The sequence below is a fragment of the Triticum aestivum genome, chromosome 3B, assembly GCF_018294505.1.
Source record: "Triticum aestivum cultivar Chinese Spring chromosome 3B, IWGSC CS RefSeq v2.1, whole genome shotgun sequence".
NCBI lineage: Eukaryota > Viridiplantae > Streptophyta > Magnoliopsida > Poales > Poaceae > Triticum > Triticum aestivum.
Genome location: NC_057801.1, coordinates 755,838,734 through 755,860,785, shown reverse-complemented (window position 1 = coordinate 755,860,785; position 22,052 = coordinate 755,838,734). Strand labels below are relative to the sequence as shown.

The following is a 22,052-nucleotide window of genomic DNA, read 5'->3' as shown; positions in this document are numbered from 1 at the left end:
AATATATTTTGAGGAACATTTACAAGGAATCACATGCTCAGTTAACTGAGAAGAAAGAATGTGACCTATTCAAGGTCATGAGATTTGAATATAGTTAGTTTTATTGTACATATATTTCCCCTAAAATTGGACATTGAGTTATGCATGGTTATTGTATATGAAGTGCATCATAAAATGATAAATTTTGTTTCTCTTTAAGCTGAAGGACACAAATTACTGAAATTATTGGCTCCCAATCTAAATCATAACTTCACTATTTTAATTATAAGATAAATAGTCTGTCAGTATGTTCATATATAAATACTCATGAAAATTAAAATTAGAAGAAATAAAAAATTCTATTTTTTCTAGATATCTATGTTTCTGCAGAAGTGGCATGGGCTTTTGTTATCCTCTTCGGCGGCTCTCGATTTGATTATCCTCGTCATTGCATGGGCTTTGTTAGCTAATCCGTAATAACGTGCTTAGCGAGTGTCCTTTTTGATACGCATCTTTTCCTATTATGTAAAAAATAAGAATTGCAGGAAAGATGGGACACACTTTCAGTATGAATATGAAGCATACAAAATGATTTCTTCCTTTAATTATATTCCATTTTATTACAATGGAAATACATGTATGCGAGGTCATATCTTCTGTTTTAACAAAACAATGGAGACTAAACTTATCTGGTCATCATGCGTGTCTACTAATGTCTGCACTGGATCAGATGTTAATTACACAGGAGCTCTTACTGAGCAAGTTTGTGCTCCATACAAAAGATGTATAAATTGTACAACAATCAACTCAAATATGTTTTAATGATTCGGTAATATCAAATCTCACAAAGAGAAAGGTATTAAAACAAATCAAGCAGAAAAGAAATATGATAAAGCCTACAAAGGTTAACTTGCCTCCTGAATGCATAATTTGTATGTAGACTCCAAGTTTGTAACAAGACTATCAAAGATATTCCATCAGAACAGAGTAAAGTTTGTGCTTCTAAGCTACATATATCATAATGGATCAAGTGATGATCATAAAATTGAAAAGGTAGATCCATGTAGACAAATGCATAGTTTTTGCTTGTAAGGAACATAACTAACAATGTGATGCTCTAAAATGACTAATCTGCTTTCAATAAAATATAAAGAAGAGGTGCTTGAGTTTGTTGTGCAGAAGTACACCCATGTCTTTCTTGAATTGGACTATATATCACCTAGAAATCCTAGCAATCCATGTAATACATAGGTCTGAAACTAAAGAAAGCACATCAACAAAATCCCCAAGAACAAACTCTAGGCTATAATTTCGCATTATATAACAATTCTCAAATTGCAATAGCACAACAAACAAAAATCCTCAAAAACAAAACCCTACTCATTTCTTACTCCTTGCAAACCAACATTGCCTAGGCTCGCAACTTCACAAAAAAATGGTGGTTATCCAAGCTGATACAAACTGCCTTGGATTGCAGTTTGGCCAGGCATGGAAGTTGAGATTGGAACTACCTCCTCCTTACCCAAGATGGTTTGTGGCGTGGTTGGGCAATGTAGATTCATAGATTCTAGAGGATGGGATTGGGGATAGGCTACCTGGATTGTTAATGGTTGCCATGTGAAGTCTGGAAAAGTGAAGGTAGGAGGAGCACATGAGGAGGAGGAATGAACATGTGTGGATGATGCGCCGGTGCCAGTGTTAGGCTGGATGGGTGGAGGAAGGAGTATGCGAGATTTTTTTCTATAGCGAGGAAGATATTCTCTTTTTGCGGGGGCGTGAAGGAAGATATTCTGCGCAATAATTTGCTAGAGTGGACGTGGGGCATCACGTGAGACTCCTGAAACCTCATCCGACTAAGGACTCCTGAAATCTCCTCCAACGGCTGTACATATTTAACATCGAGATCAGACGGCAATTTTCTTAGTTTTCAAGATTAACGTGGACCCTCTTATGGTGCCTGTGATTAGTATATATAAGATATAAGATATAAGATGCTCGAATTTTTTTTTAAAAATGTTCAGGTAATTTCTAAAGAGTTCACCAATTTTTTAACATTGTTTTTACAATTAAGTATTGTATTATATCTTATAGAAATGATCATACATTTTAAAAAACTTATTATACTTTCAAAATATTAATATTATCTTTAAATATAGTTCAAATATTTTAAAAAGTGTTAGTGCAATAAAAAATGTTTCCCATATTTCCTAAAAAGGATCTAATAACTTTATATAATCTCAAATGTTTTAGGAAAATGTTCCTGTAATTGAACAAAATGATTCCGTTATTTAAAAAAATGCTTGCTAATTTGAAAAAGTTGTCATGATATGTTTAAAAAGAGAACAAATTTGTGTGTGTTCCTCCTCCTTCTACCCCCCCCCCCTTCCCTCCCTCCCCCAAATCATCCGCCTGCGAATGGCGTCCGCGAAGCGGCAAACTATAGTTTACTATTTTTAACCTTTTATTTGTGATTTCATGAAATACTTGTCACTATCAGTGTAAATCTAAGTATACAAGAAGTAATTTAAAAAGCTATATGAACAAAACTATAAATAGATGATATTTTTCTCTTGATTCTATTAATTTTCTAATATTTCATTTATTAAAGAAAACTCTATTTTCATTTATTATTTAGATATATAAGATATTTTTTGTGAAGTGAAAAAATATATACACTAACGGGCCGCGCAAATGGCCAGCCCACATTCTATCTACCCATCGAAAACAAACTAACTTGTGCTTAAGGCGAGACTAAAGGCCTGAAACGGAGAGCAGAATTGTATCACTTTTCGTTTCCTAATAAGAATCATTTAACTTTGATGTCAAAAAAAGAATCATTTAGTTGCCTCTATGGTGCCTCCGATTAGTATATATAGGATATAAGATATAAGATGCTCGAACTTTTAACAAAAGATGTTCTGGCAATTTCTAAAGAGTTCACAATTTTCTTAACACTGTTTGTACAATTAAATAAAGTATTATATCTTATGGAAATGACCATACATTTTTGAAAAGTTATTACACATTTAAAATATTAATTTTATCTTTCAATATAGTTCACATATTTTTAAAATGTTAGTGCAACAAAAAATGTTTCCCATATTTCCAAAAAATGATATAATAATTTTATATAGTCTCAAATATTTTAGGAAAATGTTCCTGTAATTGAACAATGATTCCGCTATTTAAAAAGTGTTTGCTAATTTCGAAAAATTGTCATGACTTTTTAAATTGTGTTTGCATAATTTTTAAAATTATTCATGGATAAAAAATGTATTTGTACTTTAGAACGATTTATTTTCAAAATTAAGTTCATTCATTTTATAAAAAAAGTTACATATTTATTTTGAACAAGAAGAAAGAAAAAAAAATAAAACAATAAATGAAAATAAAAAATGCAAATTTAAATGAAACATAAAACTCAATAAAAAAGGAAAGCCAAAACAGGAAAGCTAGAAAAAAGATTCGAAAGTACACCAGATAAAAATGAGAAAAAACAACGAAACCCAGAGCACGTGGGCTAGCCTAACAACAGTGCCTCATGCCCGTCGTATCATTATTCTGTGCCTTACACCACTCAAAAAGAAATTATTCCATGCCTTACCCGTGGAACATGATCCACTATGCCTACCCACGATTAACACACATATTGCGAAGAAATGCCAATGTTTAACAGGAACTAAATTTAATTAGTCATTGTATAGTTAAATATCACACTCCCTCCGATCCAAATTAATTGTCGCAGCTTTAGCATAAACTTGTACTAGAGCTGCGGCAATTAATTTGGATCGGAGGGAGTAGCATCTTTCATGTAGCAATCTAACTAGTCACGATGCAGTGATAGGTGCGTGCCTTCGACATCTATGGAATCCCGAGTTGCACTTTTTTTTGTTACTTTATGGAACATGTATTTCACAACAATGCGAAAAACTTAGAGGGCGACTAGGCACGAACTCGTGAGTTGCATAGATATGATGGGTGCAGAGAATATTCCACTGAGCTAATAGCACATTTTTATCTCAAAAAAGTTAGCAACACATTTTTGGTAAATATGGGTTTAATACCTATCTATACTGAGGTGAAAAAAAATTCAAATTTATTTGAAAAAATTCAAGTGCAAATGAGCACATTTTTATCTCAAAGATCACCTAGGTCGTGGCCAACCGCAACAAGAGGCTCCCCAGATGGCACTCCTGCCCAGACTGGGCCATTAAGCACAATGACTACTTATAAGCTTGGCCCGAAAGAAAGGAATGCTTTGGCTTGAACTTGAAATTCACGTGTAATTTGAATTTGCTATGTGGGTGGTTGGGTTGAACAATGTAACGAATATCCAATTCGAGTGAGAACCTCACACATGGTTTCGTACTTTCATGGGATCAAGGTCTCAAGGCTCATCCGATGTGTCGATGAGATCTCGGGCCTTGTCGTAATAGGCGTTCCGCTCTTCATAGAGGAACCCCACCTTGTAGTATATCATGCGTTGGGAAACGACAATCTCTAGGATCAAGCGAGTAGATGTTCCTAGGAGTTATGCGATTACGAGCTCGGCGTGGTGGTCATGGATAGTGTTGTAAGTATGTGGGCTATGCTATCTGTGCTTGTGAAGCTAAAGCTCCGTTCCATCGAAGCAAAATAACTCACTAAGCTGTGACAAGTCTTGCTGGGCATTGCTAGCTAGTGCACGACCATATAGCTAGCTAGCCTTCAAAGACAAAAAGGTGGAGTAGATGGACTTCCACGTCTATTAAGGCTTGTTTCATGCCGAAAATGAAAATTACAACTAGACACGTTTCTTTCATAGAAATACTATTGCATGCTCCTTTGCTTAAAGTAAATCCTTTACTTATCTGAGAGAATGTTTAAAGATAGTTGTACTGAGGGCACACCTAATACATTGGCTCTTAACTCGTCATTCTAGGCGGTGAAAGAGTTTTAGAGACAACCACCCAATGCATTGTCTCTTTATGTTTTTATCTAAATGATGTTACATTCATTTGGTATAGGGTTCATGTTTAGTTACAGAGAGATGGGAAGGAGAGGAATATAGGGCGAGAAGCCACACCGGATTAGAGCATCAGTTACACTACATACAGAAACATGGTTAAACTTTATCTCCACTAATATACAACTCCTCACTCTCCCTTAATTGATGTGCCACATCAACATTTTACCCGCAAACCCATGCTAAGAGACAAACATCGGAAGACCCTATGCTAGCTCCAATGCTAATTGTAGTTGAGTAGCACGAGAAAGAAGCGACATAGGATGAGTGGATGACACATGTGTCTTTTACCATTCCGAATTTTGATCTGTGACGCCTGCCCACTCGCTTAATTGTGCCACCCTGCATATGATGACTATCCTTTCCAGACAAAAAAAATATAACTACCCTTTCCACACAAATATGATTTTTATGGGTGACTTTCACCTAATACACAATAGTTATATTTTTTGTAAAATGTTTCATAAATACTTTTTATGGGTACATTCACCTAATAAACAGTAGATATATTTTTTTGTAAAATGTTTCATGAATACTTTTTAAGTGTTTCATCTGTTTTTCATTATTTAGGCTACATGAAATCATTTCCTTCACACCACTAAATTTTTTGATCCAATATACAAAAAATAACTCGAATATATTTCTTATTTTGTGAACACCGAAATATGTTTCGTATTGTGCAACACTTGTTTAATTGGCACGGATTTTTTCTTCACACTGGAAGTTTTTTCCTTCGAGTATACGTAAAATCCATATTGTGCAAGAAATTATTCCACCAAAGTGGCTTTTTTTTCAAACTAGTAGATTGTTTGATCTAGCATTTTTTCATTGACATGACTTGTTGCTCCATACAAGAAGTTCCTTTGTATTTCATCATGGAAGAAATAGCCACCCTTATTATGCATTACTTTGTTCCATCAACATTATGTAATGTAATGTAAATGGTATCATTATGTAATAATGTGATGGGTGTCATATAGTTTTATCATGTGCTCCTTTGCTTAAAGTAATACAGTTGTCATGGCTTCTTTTCCTAACGAACTCCTTTTTTTTTGCAATGATAATGTAATCAGACCCTAATAATGAAGAATCAATATAGAGTAATTGCATGAAGCCGACTCCAGTGCTAATAGAATTTTCTAAGTGGCATGAGAAAGAAGTGACACATGTATTACAAGTTTGACTTTTGATGCCCTGCCCTCGTGCGATGTTATTGCACTTCAAGGATGACTTTTGTTATTCCCGTTTCAATAACCAGCCTTACATATGAGTTCCACAACACCCCCCCCCCCCCCCCCCGCCCCAAAATCATCCGGCTGCGAATGGCGTCCGCGAAGTGGCAAACTATAGATTACTATTTCTTTTACCCTTTTATTTGTGATTTCATGAAATACTTTTCACTATTAGTGTAAATCATTTTGTAAGTATACAAGAAGTAATCTAAGAAGCTATGTGAACAAAACTATAAATAGATGATATTTTTCTCTTGATCTATCAATTTTCTAATATTTAATTTATTAAAGCAAACTCTATTTTCATTTGTTATTTAGATATATAAAATATTTTTTGGGAAGTGAAAAAACATATACGCTAATGGGCTGCGCAAATGGCCAGCCCACATTTTACTCACCCATCGAAAACAAACTAACTTGTGCTTAAGGCGAGGCTAAAGGAGTGCTCCTAGTTGACGCTCGCGTGCGTCAAAACGAGTAGCTTTCGCTGAAGGATTCGCGCCAAACGGGCCGGCCCATTCCCACAAGCGAATCCAAAAGAGAAATGCCACGAAAAAAAATGCAGCGTTCGGGTTTCGAACCCGCGACAAATCGATACGCAGCAAACTTACTAGCCACCGCACTAGCGACTGACCATACGTTTGATTGCAGCGCTCAATAATAGGTATTATGTACACCGTAGATTTGTCTTTTAATCATTCCTTCAAGAAATTAATATCGTTTCCTCGAACAAAATTTTAAAACTTGATTGAACATTTCGCGATATACGCTTAAAATATACATTGATTTTTTTATGAATACGCCAAACTACTTTTAACTACACAGTGTAAATTTTTGTGATATATGATGCACAAATTTTAAATACACATTGAACATTTTTGTAATATACGTTGAACTATTTTTAACTACACATTGAACAATTTTGCTATATGTATTGAACAAATATTAAATACATATTGAACATTTTTTGATACATGTTGAACAATTTTAAAATTGGGAACCAATTTTTAAAAAGTGAACAAAATTTGAAATCCATGAACAATTTTTTAAATCATGAACAAACTTTGAAATTCGAACAATTTTCTTAAAACAAACTATAAAAGTAAAACGAAAAAGGATAAAATGCAAGAAAGGAACAGAAACAGAAAACGGAAACAAAAGGTAAAAAACAGAAACAAAAACAGAAAAAGGAAACAAAAGGTAAAAAAAGGAACAGGGAAAAACGGAAAAACTACAAAAAAAACGGTTCAGGGAACCTACTAGAAGGTTCCCAAAACCAAGCCTCGCTCGAAGTGGGCCGGCCCGTGCGCCTCATTCGCTCGCTTCGCTTCAGCGAAGCAGCGACGAACGGACGCACGCGGGCGTCATATAGGATCTGCCAGGCTAAAGGCCTGAAACGGAGAGCAGAATTGTATCACGTTTCGTTTCCTAAAAAGAATCATTTAACTTCGATGTCAAATAAAGAATCATTTAACTGCCTACCTTTTCCGTGTGAAACGGAAGATTTGCATCGCGTTCGTTTCTTTCCTAAAAACATTTTGCATCGCGTTCGTTTCCTAAAATGAGTTCGAATTTGCCGCGTGAAACGGACAAAAATATTTCCATCGCGTTCGTTTCCTAACAAGAATTCGAATGTCCCGCCCGAAGCCTCTCCGACTCGTAGCCACGGTACGCGCACGCGCCCCCCGGCCGTCGACTACAAATAGCGCCCCAACACATCCCATGTTGCCAGCCGGTGTAGTGAAATAGTGACGGCGATGTCGAATCACGCCGTCGCCGCTGCCGCCGCTTCTGGCCTATTAGTCATGCGCAGTGTCGAGGCGACCGCCAGCTGGTTCTCCGTCGATCCCGCGCCGCCCGACGCTGGGTACCAGTTCGCGGTGTTCGTGAAGTGCTCCGTGAAGCGCTCCCTGGAGTTCCGCGGACGCGGCCAGCCACCGATCGTGATGCACCAGGCGTACATCGGGCCAAGCAACGGCTCCGCCATGAAGTTCCTCGTCAGAGACCTCTCCGCGCTCCAGAGCGACGGTGCCTGCCGCTGGGCGCTCCGCAGGATGCTGGCGAGAATGCCCCAGCTCCGGGTGCTCCGCCTTGCCGACGACGAGTGGGACGGCGTCGTACCCTCGAACGTGGTGCCGCAGATCGTCCGCGTGGCGTGCGGCGACAGCGCCACCCGCGGCTTCACCTTCCGCTTCGTCATGGAGGTGGACCGGCGGTTCATACATGACGAGCAGGCTCTCCTGATGGCGTGCAAGGAGAGGGACCTGGGCGGCAGCGACAGGCCCGACAACTGCCCGATCTGCTTGGAGGGACTGGATGGAGAGCCTGCCGTGCAGCCGCCAAGGTGCCCGCACGCGTTCCACCGCCGGTGCATTTTCAGGTGGTTCTGCCAGGCGACGACGTGCCCGATTTGCCGCAGCGACGTGAGGATCTGTGCCCTGCCGGAGTTTCTTGCTCTGTAGTAGTGTACTCATGAGACGTACGGTTCAAGGCCGACCAGAGCAGCAGCATCCAGTCTCCTTTTTCCTTTCTTCCAAATACCAAAGATTGCAATATCGTCGTCAACATTTCTGTCAGTTATTCCCTTCTTTGTTAGCGATTCATTCGGTTATCTGTTATGTTCGTTGAAAGATTGTAAGGTCGTCTGTCATATTTCACCCAGTTATCCCTTCTCTGTTAGAGATTTCTCCCCATAAAATGAATCATAATGCGGACTTGTAATTTGTAGACATTATCAACTCTGTAAAGAAATATAAGATCGTTTGGAAGTAGTTATCTAAACGATCTTACATTTCTTTATGGAGGGAGTAGTACTTGCCGGCGCTTGCGACGCGCCGTCCTGTAGTCCGGCCGGCTGCGGCCGCCTCCAAAGCTCTGCCTTGCGCGGCTGCTCCTGCTCCGGCTTCCAGGTGACCAATGTGTTTGCGTCTGTCTGCTGCGTGTGTGAGCGTGTTATGGAACTAAATGATCTACACAATCTGAACAATAGGGGAGGTGCATCATGTACATTATGCTGCATCAAAATCCCGCTTTTGAACTGCCCCATGCTCACAACCTGTTCGTTGTTCTGCTTCTGAAGGTTCAACGATTTTCTCTGGATTTCTCTCTGGTGTCTGACTACTAAAAGAATGCATTCTTTTAGATGTTCCTGTATTTTTTTTCTTGAGAGAACTAGACTGGGAAAATGAGGTAACTGAAGCAACAAGTTTGATTTTTTATAACTACTGTCATGATAGAGTCATCATGGTATATGTGCTTTTGAGTTATATATCTGCAACATCTAAAAAGTTACATTGTTTCTACTTCTGCAGGTTGTTGAAGGCGAACCTCACTCTCTTTTACTGTAAAAATGGAGTCATCTGAATCTCTATATGCTGGAGCAGTGCAGGTGCTATGGTGATGAACCTCCATCTATTCTTCTCACACATCACAGGCTAGAATATATGAGATAATTCGCAGTTGGATTAGAAATGTGAAATGAGTTGAGTGCCTTGTGGACATCCTGACATGGCTGAATCATTTCTCACATTATGCTTTCCTGTGGAGGTGCCTTGTGGACATTCTGACTTGGCTTAATCATTTCAATTACTTGCTCTGATGAGCGTGCTTGGTTCTATATATAATACAGTTGTAGCAGATCTAGTACAGATATTACATCAACTCATTGACAAAAAATTATATCAGTTCATATATACATCAATAACTATTTTTATACTAGTTTAGTAACAAGAAAAACACAACAATTCAACTATAGTTATTAAAAAAAGAATAGTTCCATGTTAATATGTCTAAAGAGAACCAATTTTTGCGTGTTTTCGGTTTGTATGTGAGGTTGAAGTATCTATTTTGAGCGAAGTTCAAACTTTGTGTATATGAACCTTGACCTACAATCTTATTTCCTGAAACACAAACTAGGTGTGCTAGTCCAGTATGTATTCGTGGAATGGTGGTGAAGGAGATGGACAAAACAATGGCGGTGGTGAAAAAGAATACAGCCTGTTCAACGATGTAAGCCACACAAGTTTGGAAGGATTCACATCAGTACAAACTCGAGAGGGCATGTATTACTGTCCAGAGTACAAACTTCAATTATTTACCAAGAAGTTCATGTATTACTATCCAGAAAGTATAACTATTGCTACTATTCCCCCAATTCCATGTACACATAGAAAAAGTTGAGTATATGTTCAAAAACAATTTCGTTCTAAGTTATATGGTGATCCGGCACACAAAATTTTGTAGCGGTTCAGCAAAAGGATTCACATCAGTACAAACTCCAGAGGGCATAAGTTTAGAGGACAAAAATTTCAGCAAGAAAAAGAACCGGGGTGATTCACCAACAAACTTTTAGAAAGTTCGCAGAACAAAACAATATATGTTTGGACATCATGCCACCGTGACAAGAATGCTCAGTACAAACCTGCACAGAGCTTAGTTCGTACTATCATTTGCGAACAATGATGAAACAATGCTCAGTACAAACCCGCACAAAGCTCAATTCGTACTATCATTTGCGAGCAATCATGAAACAATGCTCAGCGCAAACCTGCTCAACGAAAAATCCAGTTCAACAATATAAACCATGCAAGTTCGGGGACTATGATACCATAAAACGTTGAAAAGTTATGAGGAAAACCATACCGAAAAAACAGATCAGTAAAGTCTAGTCTATGAAAACAGGCTCAGAGAAAACCCATACGGACATCAGTTCAAGTACTCTTCATTTGGAACCATTCAAAATTACTATATGAAAAATGCCTCAGTACAAACACAGACATAGATAAGAATGAGTACTCTGTTTTTCGGACGGAAAACAACACGATGGATGTCACCATATTCAAAATTACTCTTAAACGGCTGTTAATTTAGGAAAACGTTCAACATGAATATTTTTTGCATTTTTGATAGCTTTCAAACAGTATAGTATTTGACTCATTTCGACAAACTTCTAAAAAAATCGTGTTCGAAACCAACTTTCACCGTATTCGAATTTGAATTTAAACCATAAGGAATTAGAAAAAAAGTTTCTATACGCAAAAGTTGCACATTTTCCATATCTTTCCAACGCCGTATCACTTGCATCAATCCAACGAACCGTTTGAAAAAATTCAAGAAAATAGATTTCACTTAGAATTTCACCATTCTTCTTATTACTTTTAAATCATATATAATTTGAAAAAACATTCTATATACGGAAGAAGAATTTCACCAGCTTTCCAACGCCATCTCATTTGCTCAATTTCGACAAACCGTCTGAAAATTAAGGCCAAAATACGATTCATGTTTTTTAATTTGAAAAACAGTTTTTTAAAAAACCGCTCTTAAACCGTGAGTTTTTTTTGCAAAAAATAAATATATATGACTTGTAATCTAGCTGTCAAGAGCTTTCCAGCGATATATTACGCGCCCCGTTCCGACAAAGAAATTTGCAAATTTTTGAACAAAACAAGTTGATCTATTCGACGAAAATGAAAGCATCAGTCCAATCGCTTGAATTCTTAAGTTCAAAAGAATAGCTCGAATGTGTGTGTGTGTGTGTGTGTGTGTAGAGAGAGAGAGAGAGAGAGCGAGAGAGAGAGAGAGAGAGAGAGAGAGAGAGAGAGAGAGAGAGAGAGAGAGAGAGAGAGAGAGAGAGAGAGAGAGAGAGATTGATTTTGTTTTGTGGGGGATTGACTTTTACAAAACTGTATTATAATGTAGTATAGTATTATTGGTTTCATAGTGGCAAGAAATATGTCTACTAGTATAGTTTTTCGTTAGCATCATATATAGCTTAGACACATGCGCTACTAAACATAAACGCTGACCATTCTTCATGAATAAATGGAACCTAGCAATAACAAAAGAAATAGCTAACTGATACATACATTTCATTACTTAAGAACATGCGGTACTCAACAAGTTACATTACAAATTTCTGCCATTGGTCACAACACATAGGTTGTGATCTTACAGCGCAAGGATCGACGGGTTACAAAAAAGACACAAAAAGAGTGAAGTGGCGATCAAGAGAAGGCACTGCCAACCAAAGCACACAATAGCCATCAACAGATGGACTTAGGCTCCATCTTCGACACTGTCGACTCTTCTTGTCTAGTGTTGACTGGATCAGGAGGTGCACGAATGTTGCTGCACTCCTGCACCGCCTCAACTATCTGCTTATGTAGATCAAAGTTTGCCATAATCTACGCGAGGCTCGAGTATGGGTGTGATCCAGGATTGCTCAACCGAATCAAGAGAAGGTGGGTGATAATTTCAGGCTTTGAATACCAGATGATAGGATCATTACTACATTCATTCTTTCAATTCACTACTAGATAGTTACATATCTGGGATACATGTTTCAAGCAACAAGAAAGGGGGCGGGGGAAGATAGAGGGAGAGGGGTGGGAGGGAAGGTACACAATGAGCGGTGTCCGCCCAGAGTCTTGTTCTTGTATACCCTCCACTAAGAAAGAGATTATCCTCTTGTACTCGGCCACCCACCGCCTCATGTTTTTTTATCATCAACACAAACTTTTTTCAATACTATTTATGGGTACAATGAGTGAGTTAAGCAGTTGGATCAGCCAAACCCTGCCTCCACTGTCAAAGGATAGCTCCTATCTAAATTATAACTATCAAAATTTGATGTGTGATGCTTTGCTGGAGAAAGCGCTTGGCAATATGCCATTGCCAGAAGGGTTGCAGGGTCCACGAGGTCATCAAATACACATACCCAAGAATCATGGTAGATACCATCCTAGTCCAGATAGACAAACAACGACTCCCTTTGACTTTACCTTGGCTACACCCACATCTACATTAAGCTCCAGGTAGCCCTTTGATGACAGAATCCTCCTGGGAGTTGGCCCTCAAGAAGAGACAATTTTGTCGTGTTTTAGTGTCTCATGTTGGGAAACACAGTAGAAAATGGTGTCCTATAATCAAGATCACGATGAAGAAGCATTAGAGCTATAGATTGGATCATTACCAACTTCGAGTTGCAGCAGAAGAAGATTTAGTGTAGATCATTGACGAAGTCCCTCGAACTGTTCAAGAATGACCCCTCGAACCAAAGAACAAAAGCACGAACTCCCTACACATTGCATGCATTCAGGCTTCACATTCCGGTGCTAGACGTTGCATGAGAATTAGAGGAGAGAGTTGAGAACCTCATAGGTCTTCTCTATTGTGTGGATAAGATAAAAACAAGAATTAGCTCTATTATATATCAAGTCTAAATTAGAGCTATATATAACAAGAGAGAACTAGAGGAGGCCCTAAACAATAAAACTTGTGTGTCTCTTGGGGCCAACTCCTCTAGTATATATAGGTGAAGGGAAGCGGGGTGGCCAATTTGGAGGAGGCTTCACTCCTTGGTGCACCGGCCAAGGGAGGAGTCCTACTCCCAATGCAATTCGCCCCAAGCTTGTCCAACAAGATAGTGGGGTGCCACAACCTTATTGGGCCCATAGGCCCAAACTCTCCCCTAATAGGCCTTATTGATATTTTGTTTATCCCATTGACTCTAAATAAATAATATGGACTCCTAGATAATTATCTAAGGCCACTATATATATATATATATATATATATATATATATATATATATATATATATCCCCAGAAATATTTACCGCCTATCTATCATTTCCAGGTATTACCCGGTACTCCCTGAAACACTTCTGGTAACCCCAAAACATTACCGGTTTCTCTTGAAACTATTCTTTTGTTACCAAAACTATTTGGAGAATATTTTCTCACATTCCTTACTCCACTAGAACTTAACATATCATAATTCCCTTAAGCGTGTGACCCTGTAGGTTCTGTAAAACATAGACATGAACAAAAACATCTTTTGTTGAATGATCAATAGGGGAACCATGGACATCCATATATACATGAATGATATTCAAGTGAAGCTTTGGTTATCACATGATATTCCCGTTGCTTCGCGATACGTTACAAAACCCAAGGTGAGATATGTTGGCCTAGGAGTCATACACATGCTCACTATACCAGTCTGCTCGTTACCGGTTTTGTTCTTCTTTCTCATTGTCAAGTTCAGGCATCCTTGTGATCTAGTCACATGTGTCTGGCCAGACGATGATGGATGTCATCACACTGAGAGGGCCCTAAGAATATCTCTCTAAAGGCATAATATCTCTCTAAGAATATCTCTCTAGCTGAGAGGAAATATGACACCGAGTCATCACACTAAACAAATGCCTATGGTCAGGAAACCATAATCATCATACAACACTTAGGTAGGCTTAGAGGCAAGACTAGGAATTAGGTTATCATTCTACATGTGCTTATGAGTTTTCCTCTTAATCACTTATTCAAGAATCACAACAGTTATAGCATAGAATATAAACACTTAATTATAAATGTGGAAATAAATAATACAAATATTATTGCCTCTAGGGCATATTTCCAACATCTCGCCAGTCCAAGCTTCACCTGTAATCTCTACACAACACCATAGAAGGCTTTGAAAAATTCCTCAAGAATTGCCTTCCTGCATGCCGCACAAATTTCCCACAACATCAACAATATAGTTGAGAATTCTATATGTGTTGTAGTATCCATTAGATGGAACAACCATTACTTTACGCTTAATGCAAACTTGCGCACAAATGCTTGGTAAGCTGACCATGTGCCAGTGCCCACACACTCCTGGCCATAGTGCAATCAACGAGGGCATGTTGCCATGTTTCCTTTGATCATTCGCAAATCGTGCACTTTGTTGAAGTACACATGCCCGATGCAAGACATATCCGTTGGTAGTGAATTCTATGTGAATTGCCATGCTTTCGTTGATCTATAGGAGCTCGAGCTCAGCCTACCCTCCAACTAGTCTTCTCATGTCTTGTTCATGGTCACCAACATGAGATAGTAAGATCTACCTCAAAAGGGCCACTTTGTTCATGCAGCCATGACTAGAAGTCCTCTTTATGTACCATGTTGGTTGGTATTGTATTAATGGCATTGATGTCCATCAACAGAAATAAATCTGCAACACTTCATTGGTCCACTTCCATTCATACCATGAATGAGGGCAACATAGACTCTGGTGGTCCATCAGAAAGCGCAACCACTGGCCATATCCATTCTGATCTTGGTATCTAGTTATAGTTCAAATAGACGTCGTCATACTATTGCAAATACGACGTGCGAAACCAACCTGTAGAACATCCCATTCTTGAAAAATCACTTTCCAAATTCACCATGGTTTATTTCCCAAAGTTTCATTCATGATGTCCGCATTTGTAAAATAGACCACTAAGAATTCGAGCACTCAATGTCTCTAAGTTCAAAAGAACTTCAAGCTTCGTGTGCGAGAAGTGCGAAGTTTAATAACTCAATATATCGAAAACCAAGTCCCCATATGTTCAAGCATTGTGAGAATCCCATGAAACTCCTTGAGGATTTCACTATCCATCCTTGCTTCCCCACAAAAAACAATTATTAATGAATTTATCTTCTTGCATAAACCTCTCGCGAGCTTGAAGCAAGCCATAAATTTAGTGGGGACCGCCTGCTTCAGTGTAACTTGATTAAAACTTCTTTCAAAATAAAGGAACGAAATCCACTCAATCCAACTAAGAATTCTATTTCATACTCAATCCTTTTGGTCTTTAAAATCACCATTAACCGATCATCCCACCTCTGTTGACATTTCTAGGTAAGTGCTTACTTAGGTACATTTGTTATCTTGCATATTTACTTAGTAGGATCCTTGGAGTGATTTAGCCCATAGTCAAACAACTAAATGAGGGTTATCCTTAATTCTTGATCTCAACGATCACCCACTACTAGGAAAAGGGCTATAGATGGGATGGGTACTAATGACGCACCACTATTATATATTAATGGCGCACCATTTGTTGATGTGCCATTAGTGTGGAAGACACTAATGGCGCACCAGACACACGGTGCGCCACTAGTATTTTTTTTCCATTTTACCATACATACTAATGGCGCATCCGAGCGAAGTGCGCCATTACTAGTTCTAACTAGTAATGGCGCACTGGACACAGAGTGCGCTATTAGAATATATACTTTTTTTTGCAAAACTTCTAATGGTACCAGGGTCGACCCCCCGCTCCACCGGCCGCCGCCGCCGACCGCACCCTCCACCGACCCCCTGTCCCACCGCACCCTCCCCCGCTCCACCGGCCGTCGCCGCCGACCCCCGGCCCGCACCCTCTCCCACTCCACCGCCGCCGACGACCACCCGCACCCTCCCCCACTCCACCGCCGCCGACGTCCCACCGCACCCTCCCCCGCTCCACCGGCCACCGCCGCCGACCCCCGGCCTGCACCGTCCCCCACTTCACCGCCGCCGACGACCACCCGCACCCTCTCCCCCGCACCCTCCGCGGCCCGCTCCACCGTCACAAATGAATGCCACTAAAATTGCAAAAAAAAACAAATTTGATGATATTTTTTCATATTCATAAATATTTTCAAATAACAAATTTGATAATATTTTTTTTTCAAATAACAGATTCACCGTACGCCGCCGCTGCCCACGCGCCCCCGCCGCCTCCCTCTCCCCTTCCTCTGTCCGTCGCAGCCGCCGCAGCCGCACACGCGCCCCGCCGCCCCCGCCCCCGCCGCCCACGCACCGCCTCCCTCCGAGCCCCGCCTCCCCCACGAGCGCCGCCTCCCTCGCCTCCCTCCCTAACCCTCGGAGCCACCGGAGATTTGGAGCCTCGGCGCCGCCTCCACGTCCACCAGGGAGAGGAGGCCCCACGTCCACCAGGACAGGAGGCCGGCGACCTCCCCGCCTCCCCCAAGCTCGCCGTCTCTGCCCTCCGTCATCTCCGCTCCGGCCACCACCTCATCGTGGTCAGGTAATCTTCTTCTCCTCTCTTCCTCCTCTCCTCCCTCCCGCCCCCCCTCCTCCCGACTGACTTGACTCCCCTGGCCTCCGCGCGCAGTTCACCGTCCCGGATCTCCGACTGCATCGCCTCCCGCGGCGGCAACATCCACAGCATCGACGTCTTCGTCCCCGACGACGCCCCCGTCTTCTACGCCTGCAGGTACCCCATCCAACTCACCCCCGCCTCCATTTCCCACCTCTCCCTCTCTGCTCCTCCCTCCTTGCCCTCTCTCGTAGCATGTTTTGGTTAGGGCATGTGTTGGTCTGTGTTATCATGGTACTCTTGAATGCTAAGTTGTTATGTGATGCCTGGCCCGCCCACTCCACCGTCGCCGCCGACCCCCGGCCCGCACCCTCCCCCACTCCATCACCGCCGCCGACCAACCGCACCCTCCCCCGCTCCACCGGCCGCCGCCGCCGACCCCCGGCCCGCACCCTCCCCCACTCCACCGTCGCTAATGACCCACCGCACCCTCCACTCCACCTTTTTCATATTCATAAATATTTTCAAATAACAAATTTGAACATATTTTTTAAAAAAATTATTCTTGTTTTTATAAAAAAATATTACTGTTATGATTTAAACAAGTTTGAAGATATTTAAACACAAATAAATATCAAACAACATTTTAAATGCATAAAAATAAAAATTGGGGAGCCTGGGAATCAAACCCAGGACCAACTAGTGTGTGTGCTACGTGCTGATCAGTCGGGCTAGTGGGCGGGTTCTGATCTAGATTGGGTTAGGTGGAATATAACCCGAGGGCTCGAACTGTAATAAAAAAAACATACTAATGGCGCACCGCTGCGGGGTGCGCCATTAGTAATCTCCCCCCTAGCTAATTCCACCCTCTCCCTCGCCAGATCCCTTCGTCCCTCTCCCTCGCCAGATTGACCCCCGCCGCCGCCGCCCCGACCCCCGCCGCCCCCGCGTCCCCGCGCCCCACTACTGCAGCTCCCCCGCGCGGCCGCCTCGCCGCCCACCCTCACGCCTCCCCTGCCCCCGCCCCCGTCCTTCCACCGCCCGGTCGTCGTCCCCCGCCGCTCCTTCGCTGCCACGCCGCAGCACGTACGTCCCCTCCCTCCCTTCCCCTAGCTTCTCCTCCTCCTCCTCTCACCGCCCGTGCCTTCTTCTGCTCAGAAGGTCAAGAAGGCGGCCCCTTCCTCCGGATCGCCGCCCACCGCCTCCTCAACACCGGCACCCGAGAAGGTCGTGTCGGCGCCCCCCGCCGCCCTCGCGCCGGACTCGCCGCCCGCACCCAAGCTCAGGCCCGCCCTCACGCCCTACGAGGCGCACCACCGGCCGACCAAGTCCCAGACGTCCCCGTCCCCGCCGCCGCCAGACTACGCGCCGCCCCCGCCGCCCAAGCCCAAGCCGCAGCCCAGGCTATCCAAGCTCGAGGTATCCCCCTTTTTCTTCTCTCTAAATTTTCAAAATTAACAAATGTTCACAAATCTTTAGATTTTGCTCTCTAAACTGTCCAAACTGTCCAAACTGTATTTAGTTTTTGCCCTAAATGAAATTTGACAGTGGAGTACTGTCCAAACTGTATTCACTGTCCAAACTGCATCTAAGAACCCATGGTTGTGCTTATTTCTGAAGGTGGAATGAACTATGACCTCCTGATCACAGAAAAAAAACTTGTGTAGCTGATAGCTTTCTTTCTGAAGACGGAATGAACTATGACCTGATGATCGCAGAAACATATTTTGCATCTGATAGGTTTCCTCTCTCGTTGCCCCAGTGAGGACCATGATGATCATGGCACTGGAAAATATTTATTGCTTAATTCCCTCTTGCAATTTTTCTGTGAAAATAATGACATGTTAAGCCGTTAAGGCCTGACTGTTAATTTACAACCTTGTTCGATGTTATATTGGATGGAAAATTTGTACAGGTTAGTCGGTTGTGCTTCACCCTGAAATTGCAATGTTAAGTGTACTGTTGAGTTCAGTCAAGTGTACTCCTTGAATAAACCATGTTTATTTTTGTAGCTTATTACTAATACAAATGTTTCTGCCAAAAAAGAAGCTGTGTTGATCCTTGATAAACTGAAATATTATTTTCCTTTCATCTTGCAATTTTTTTGTTTGCTTGGCGCACGTGTACAATTTAATTGGTCACACTTCACCCTGAATTAATCATTTTGAGACAGAGGGAGTATGTTACAAGTGTAGTGACGAGGTCAGTCGTGTAAACTGTTGTACCAGAATGATGAAACGTTGCATCACAGATCTTTGGAGCAGACTAGTGCTCTTGGAATGCTAATCACGCTTAGGAGAAATACTTAAGATTATTTCCCCCACAATGCATAGCAATTGTCTGCCAGCAGTCATGTGGCTTCACATTGCTGGCATCGGTTGTGTTGTGTCACATGGCCCAGATACAAGTGTCGCTTTGCTTTGAATGTGCCGATGAAGTAGATATAGATAGGCTTTCTGCATTTTGTCACATTTGCTTCAAGTAGATAGGCTTTGCGCATTTCGTGTTGTGATAGGTATGTGGTGGCCGTTGTTGCACTTGTTGGATGTACACAATTCTGTTGGTCTCATGTGTCATGTGTAACGTTCCTCTAGTGAATTGGGCAGTTGTATTGTACTAGTGTGTCTCTTCCTGCCAATATGAATGCTGTTCAATAAGGAAAATAAAAGTCTGGGAACCGATCTTGTGAATTTTACTGCCAATCTGATAATCTGAATGTTGCTGGATAAGAAACATACAAGTTTGGAACTTCTCTCTCTTGGGAGCATTGCTGTCAAATTAAGGAGTTTCTATAAGTTCATTGTTCTTATAAGCATCAGGACTTTTTTTAATGGAAATTTAAAGTATGTTTGACGGTGAACATTAAGCAATGTTTGTTGTCAAACAAATTAAGGATCTTTTAAATTTATGTATTTTTTATTTTACTGATCAAGATGGTGTATTTGAGCTCGGGAGCAGAGAATCCACGTCCTGAACTCCTGATTTGTCCCTCTATGCATGGTGTGCATATACTATTTGCCTATTTGGTAAAAAAACAGTTTAGTTGCCTATTTGGTATGCTTGTCATGTCACTTGTAGTACAAGCTTAGTTAGGAGTACTCCATCTAGTAGTAATTAATTTGTGTGGCTGTGGAAGTCACTTGCTTTGGCATAGTAATGTTATTTTTTTCCAGTATTATTTTGTGGTGGTGTGGGTAGCAAGGTGCGTGCTACTTGTGATCTTCTGAAATGTCGACCCATTGGGGACTTCATTACGCGGGGATAATGATTTTGCAGGTACCCTGAGAGGCCCTTGAGTTTGCCGGATTGTCGGTTAACTTCCGTTCCGGCAAATTCGGGTACTCCATATGTCGTATTTTTAGCAAAGTCATACTTTGCTGAAAATAGGACATATGGGGTACTTGAGACTAATGCATGGGCCGGGGTATCTTAGTACTTAGTTAAGTAGGATCAACGACCCCTTTATTCTTGCTGCATTAAACCATAGGTGGCAATAGAGCCAAGTGGTCTTTCCTTTTAAGCGTGGTACCTTTTTGTTTTGCTAATGTGTACTAGGTGCTCCCATCTTCTGTGTCATTGTTACCCTAATTTATAGTCCAGTACAATTGGCCTTTCAGTATAGCTTGTTATCATGCATGTTTTATGATCTGTTGTAAGCGTACTAATTGGTCTCTTCTGCTGCTTATCAGAGATGGGGGGAAGCAGCCACCGCCGCTCTGCGACACCGCAGTACGAGTTGGATGCTTCCAAGTTCTTCAGTATCATACTTGGGACTTCAGTATCATCCATGACGCAGGTATATAAAACGAGAGATCTCCCCTTCATCCATCTCATTATGATATCTGTTGTTTGCTACATCACTCATTGTCCCAAACTGCAGAGGCCGCCTGACAGTTTTATGAACATGCTGGGTGAAGATCCGCCAAATAATGTGAAGCCGCGACAGGCCGGCAGCGGGTTTCGCAGGCAGTGGGATGTGGAGTTGTTGATCAAGGAGGGCCACATGTACTTGTCTCGTGGGTGGGAGAAGTTCTACCGTGCCTACGACCTGCGGCTGGGGTACTTCCTTCTCTTCAGGTACGACGACGACGCCACCATGCTCATCGTGAAGGTGTTCAACGCGACTATGTGTCGCATGCGCTACGCTGATCCGGACTGGAGTGCGGGAGAAGAGGAGTAGAGTGGGGATGAGGAGCTGCAGGATGACGATGGGCATCAGGCTGAGGATGACCTAGCGCTGGTGGTGGCTGACCAAGGGCAAGAGATGGTGGTGGCTGACCAAGGGCAAGAGATGGTGGTGGCTGACCAAGGGCAAGAGATGGTGGTGGCTGACCATGGGCAAGAGATGGTGGTGGCTGACCATGGGCAAGAGATGGAGGTGGCTGAGGATGACCTAGCGATGGTCGTGCCCATCCTGCCTGAAGGTGGCCTCGCGATGGTGGTGGTGCCTGACAATGACCACGCACCGGTGGTGGCGCCGACGATCCCACAGCTGGGCGACATGACCACGCCAATTGTGGTAGAAGACTACACCCCACTGCCTCCACCGCCTCGCCGCTCTTGGCGCATCAGACTGAGGAAGAAGAAGGAGAAGAACAATGAGAACTGAACTATGTCAGGTATGTCAGATCTCCAAAATGATATATATATATATATATATATATATACTTAGTTACTTATGTTATCTCTAATATGCTTAGTTTCCTATAGGTTAGCTTCATTTTACCTAAGTTGGCTCTAATATGCTAACTTAGAGCTTATATGCTTAGTTTCCTATAGGTTAGCTCCAAAATAACTTATGTTAGCACACAATGATCAAGTTTACACAATAAGCTTATAGTCTTTTTCTTATTCTTCTTCTTTTCCAAAATGACATAGGTTAGCTTCATTTTACCTAAGTTGGCTCTAATATGCTAACTTAGAGCTTATATGCTTAGTTTCCTATAGGTTAGCTCCAAAATAACTTATGTTAGCACACAAA

The 22,052-nt window shown here is 41.7% G+C and overlaps 1 protein-coding gene across 1 annotated transcript; it reads left to right on the top strand.

The window, feature by feature from the left end:
- Nucleotides 1–7,973: 7,973 nt before the first annotated feature.
- LOC123067831 (RING-H2 finger protein ATL78-like) lies at nucleotides 7,974–8,678 on the top strand. The gene has a single exon (XM_044490451.1). It carries the CDS (start codon nucleotides 7,974–7,976, stop codon nucleotides 8,676–8,678), a length of 705 nt encoding a protein of 234 aa, XP_044346386.1.
- Nucleotides 8,679–22,052: the final 13,374 nt, after the last annotated feature.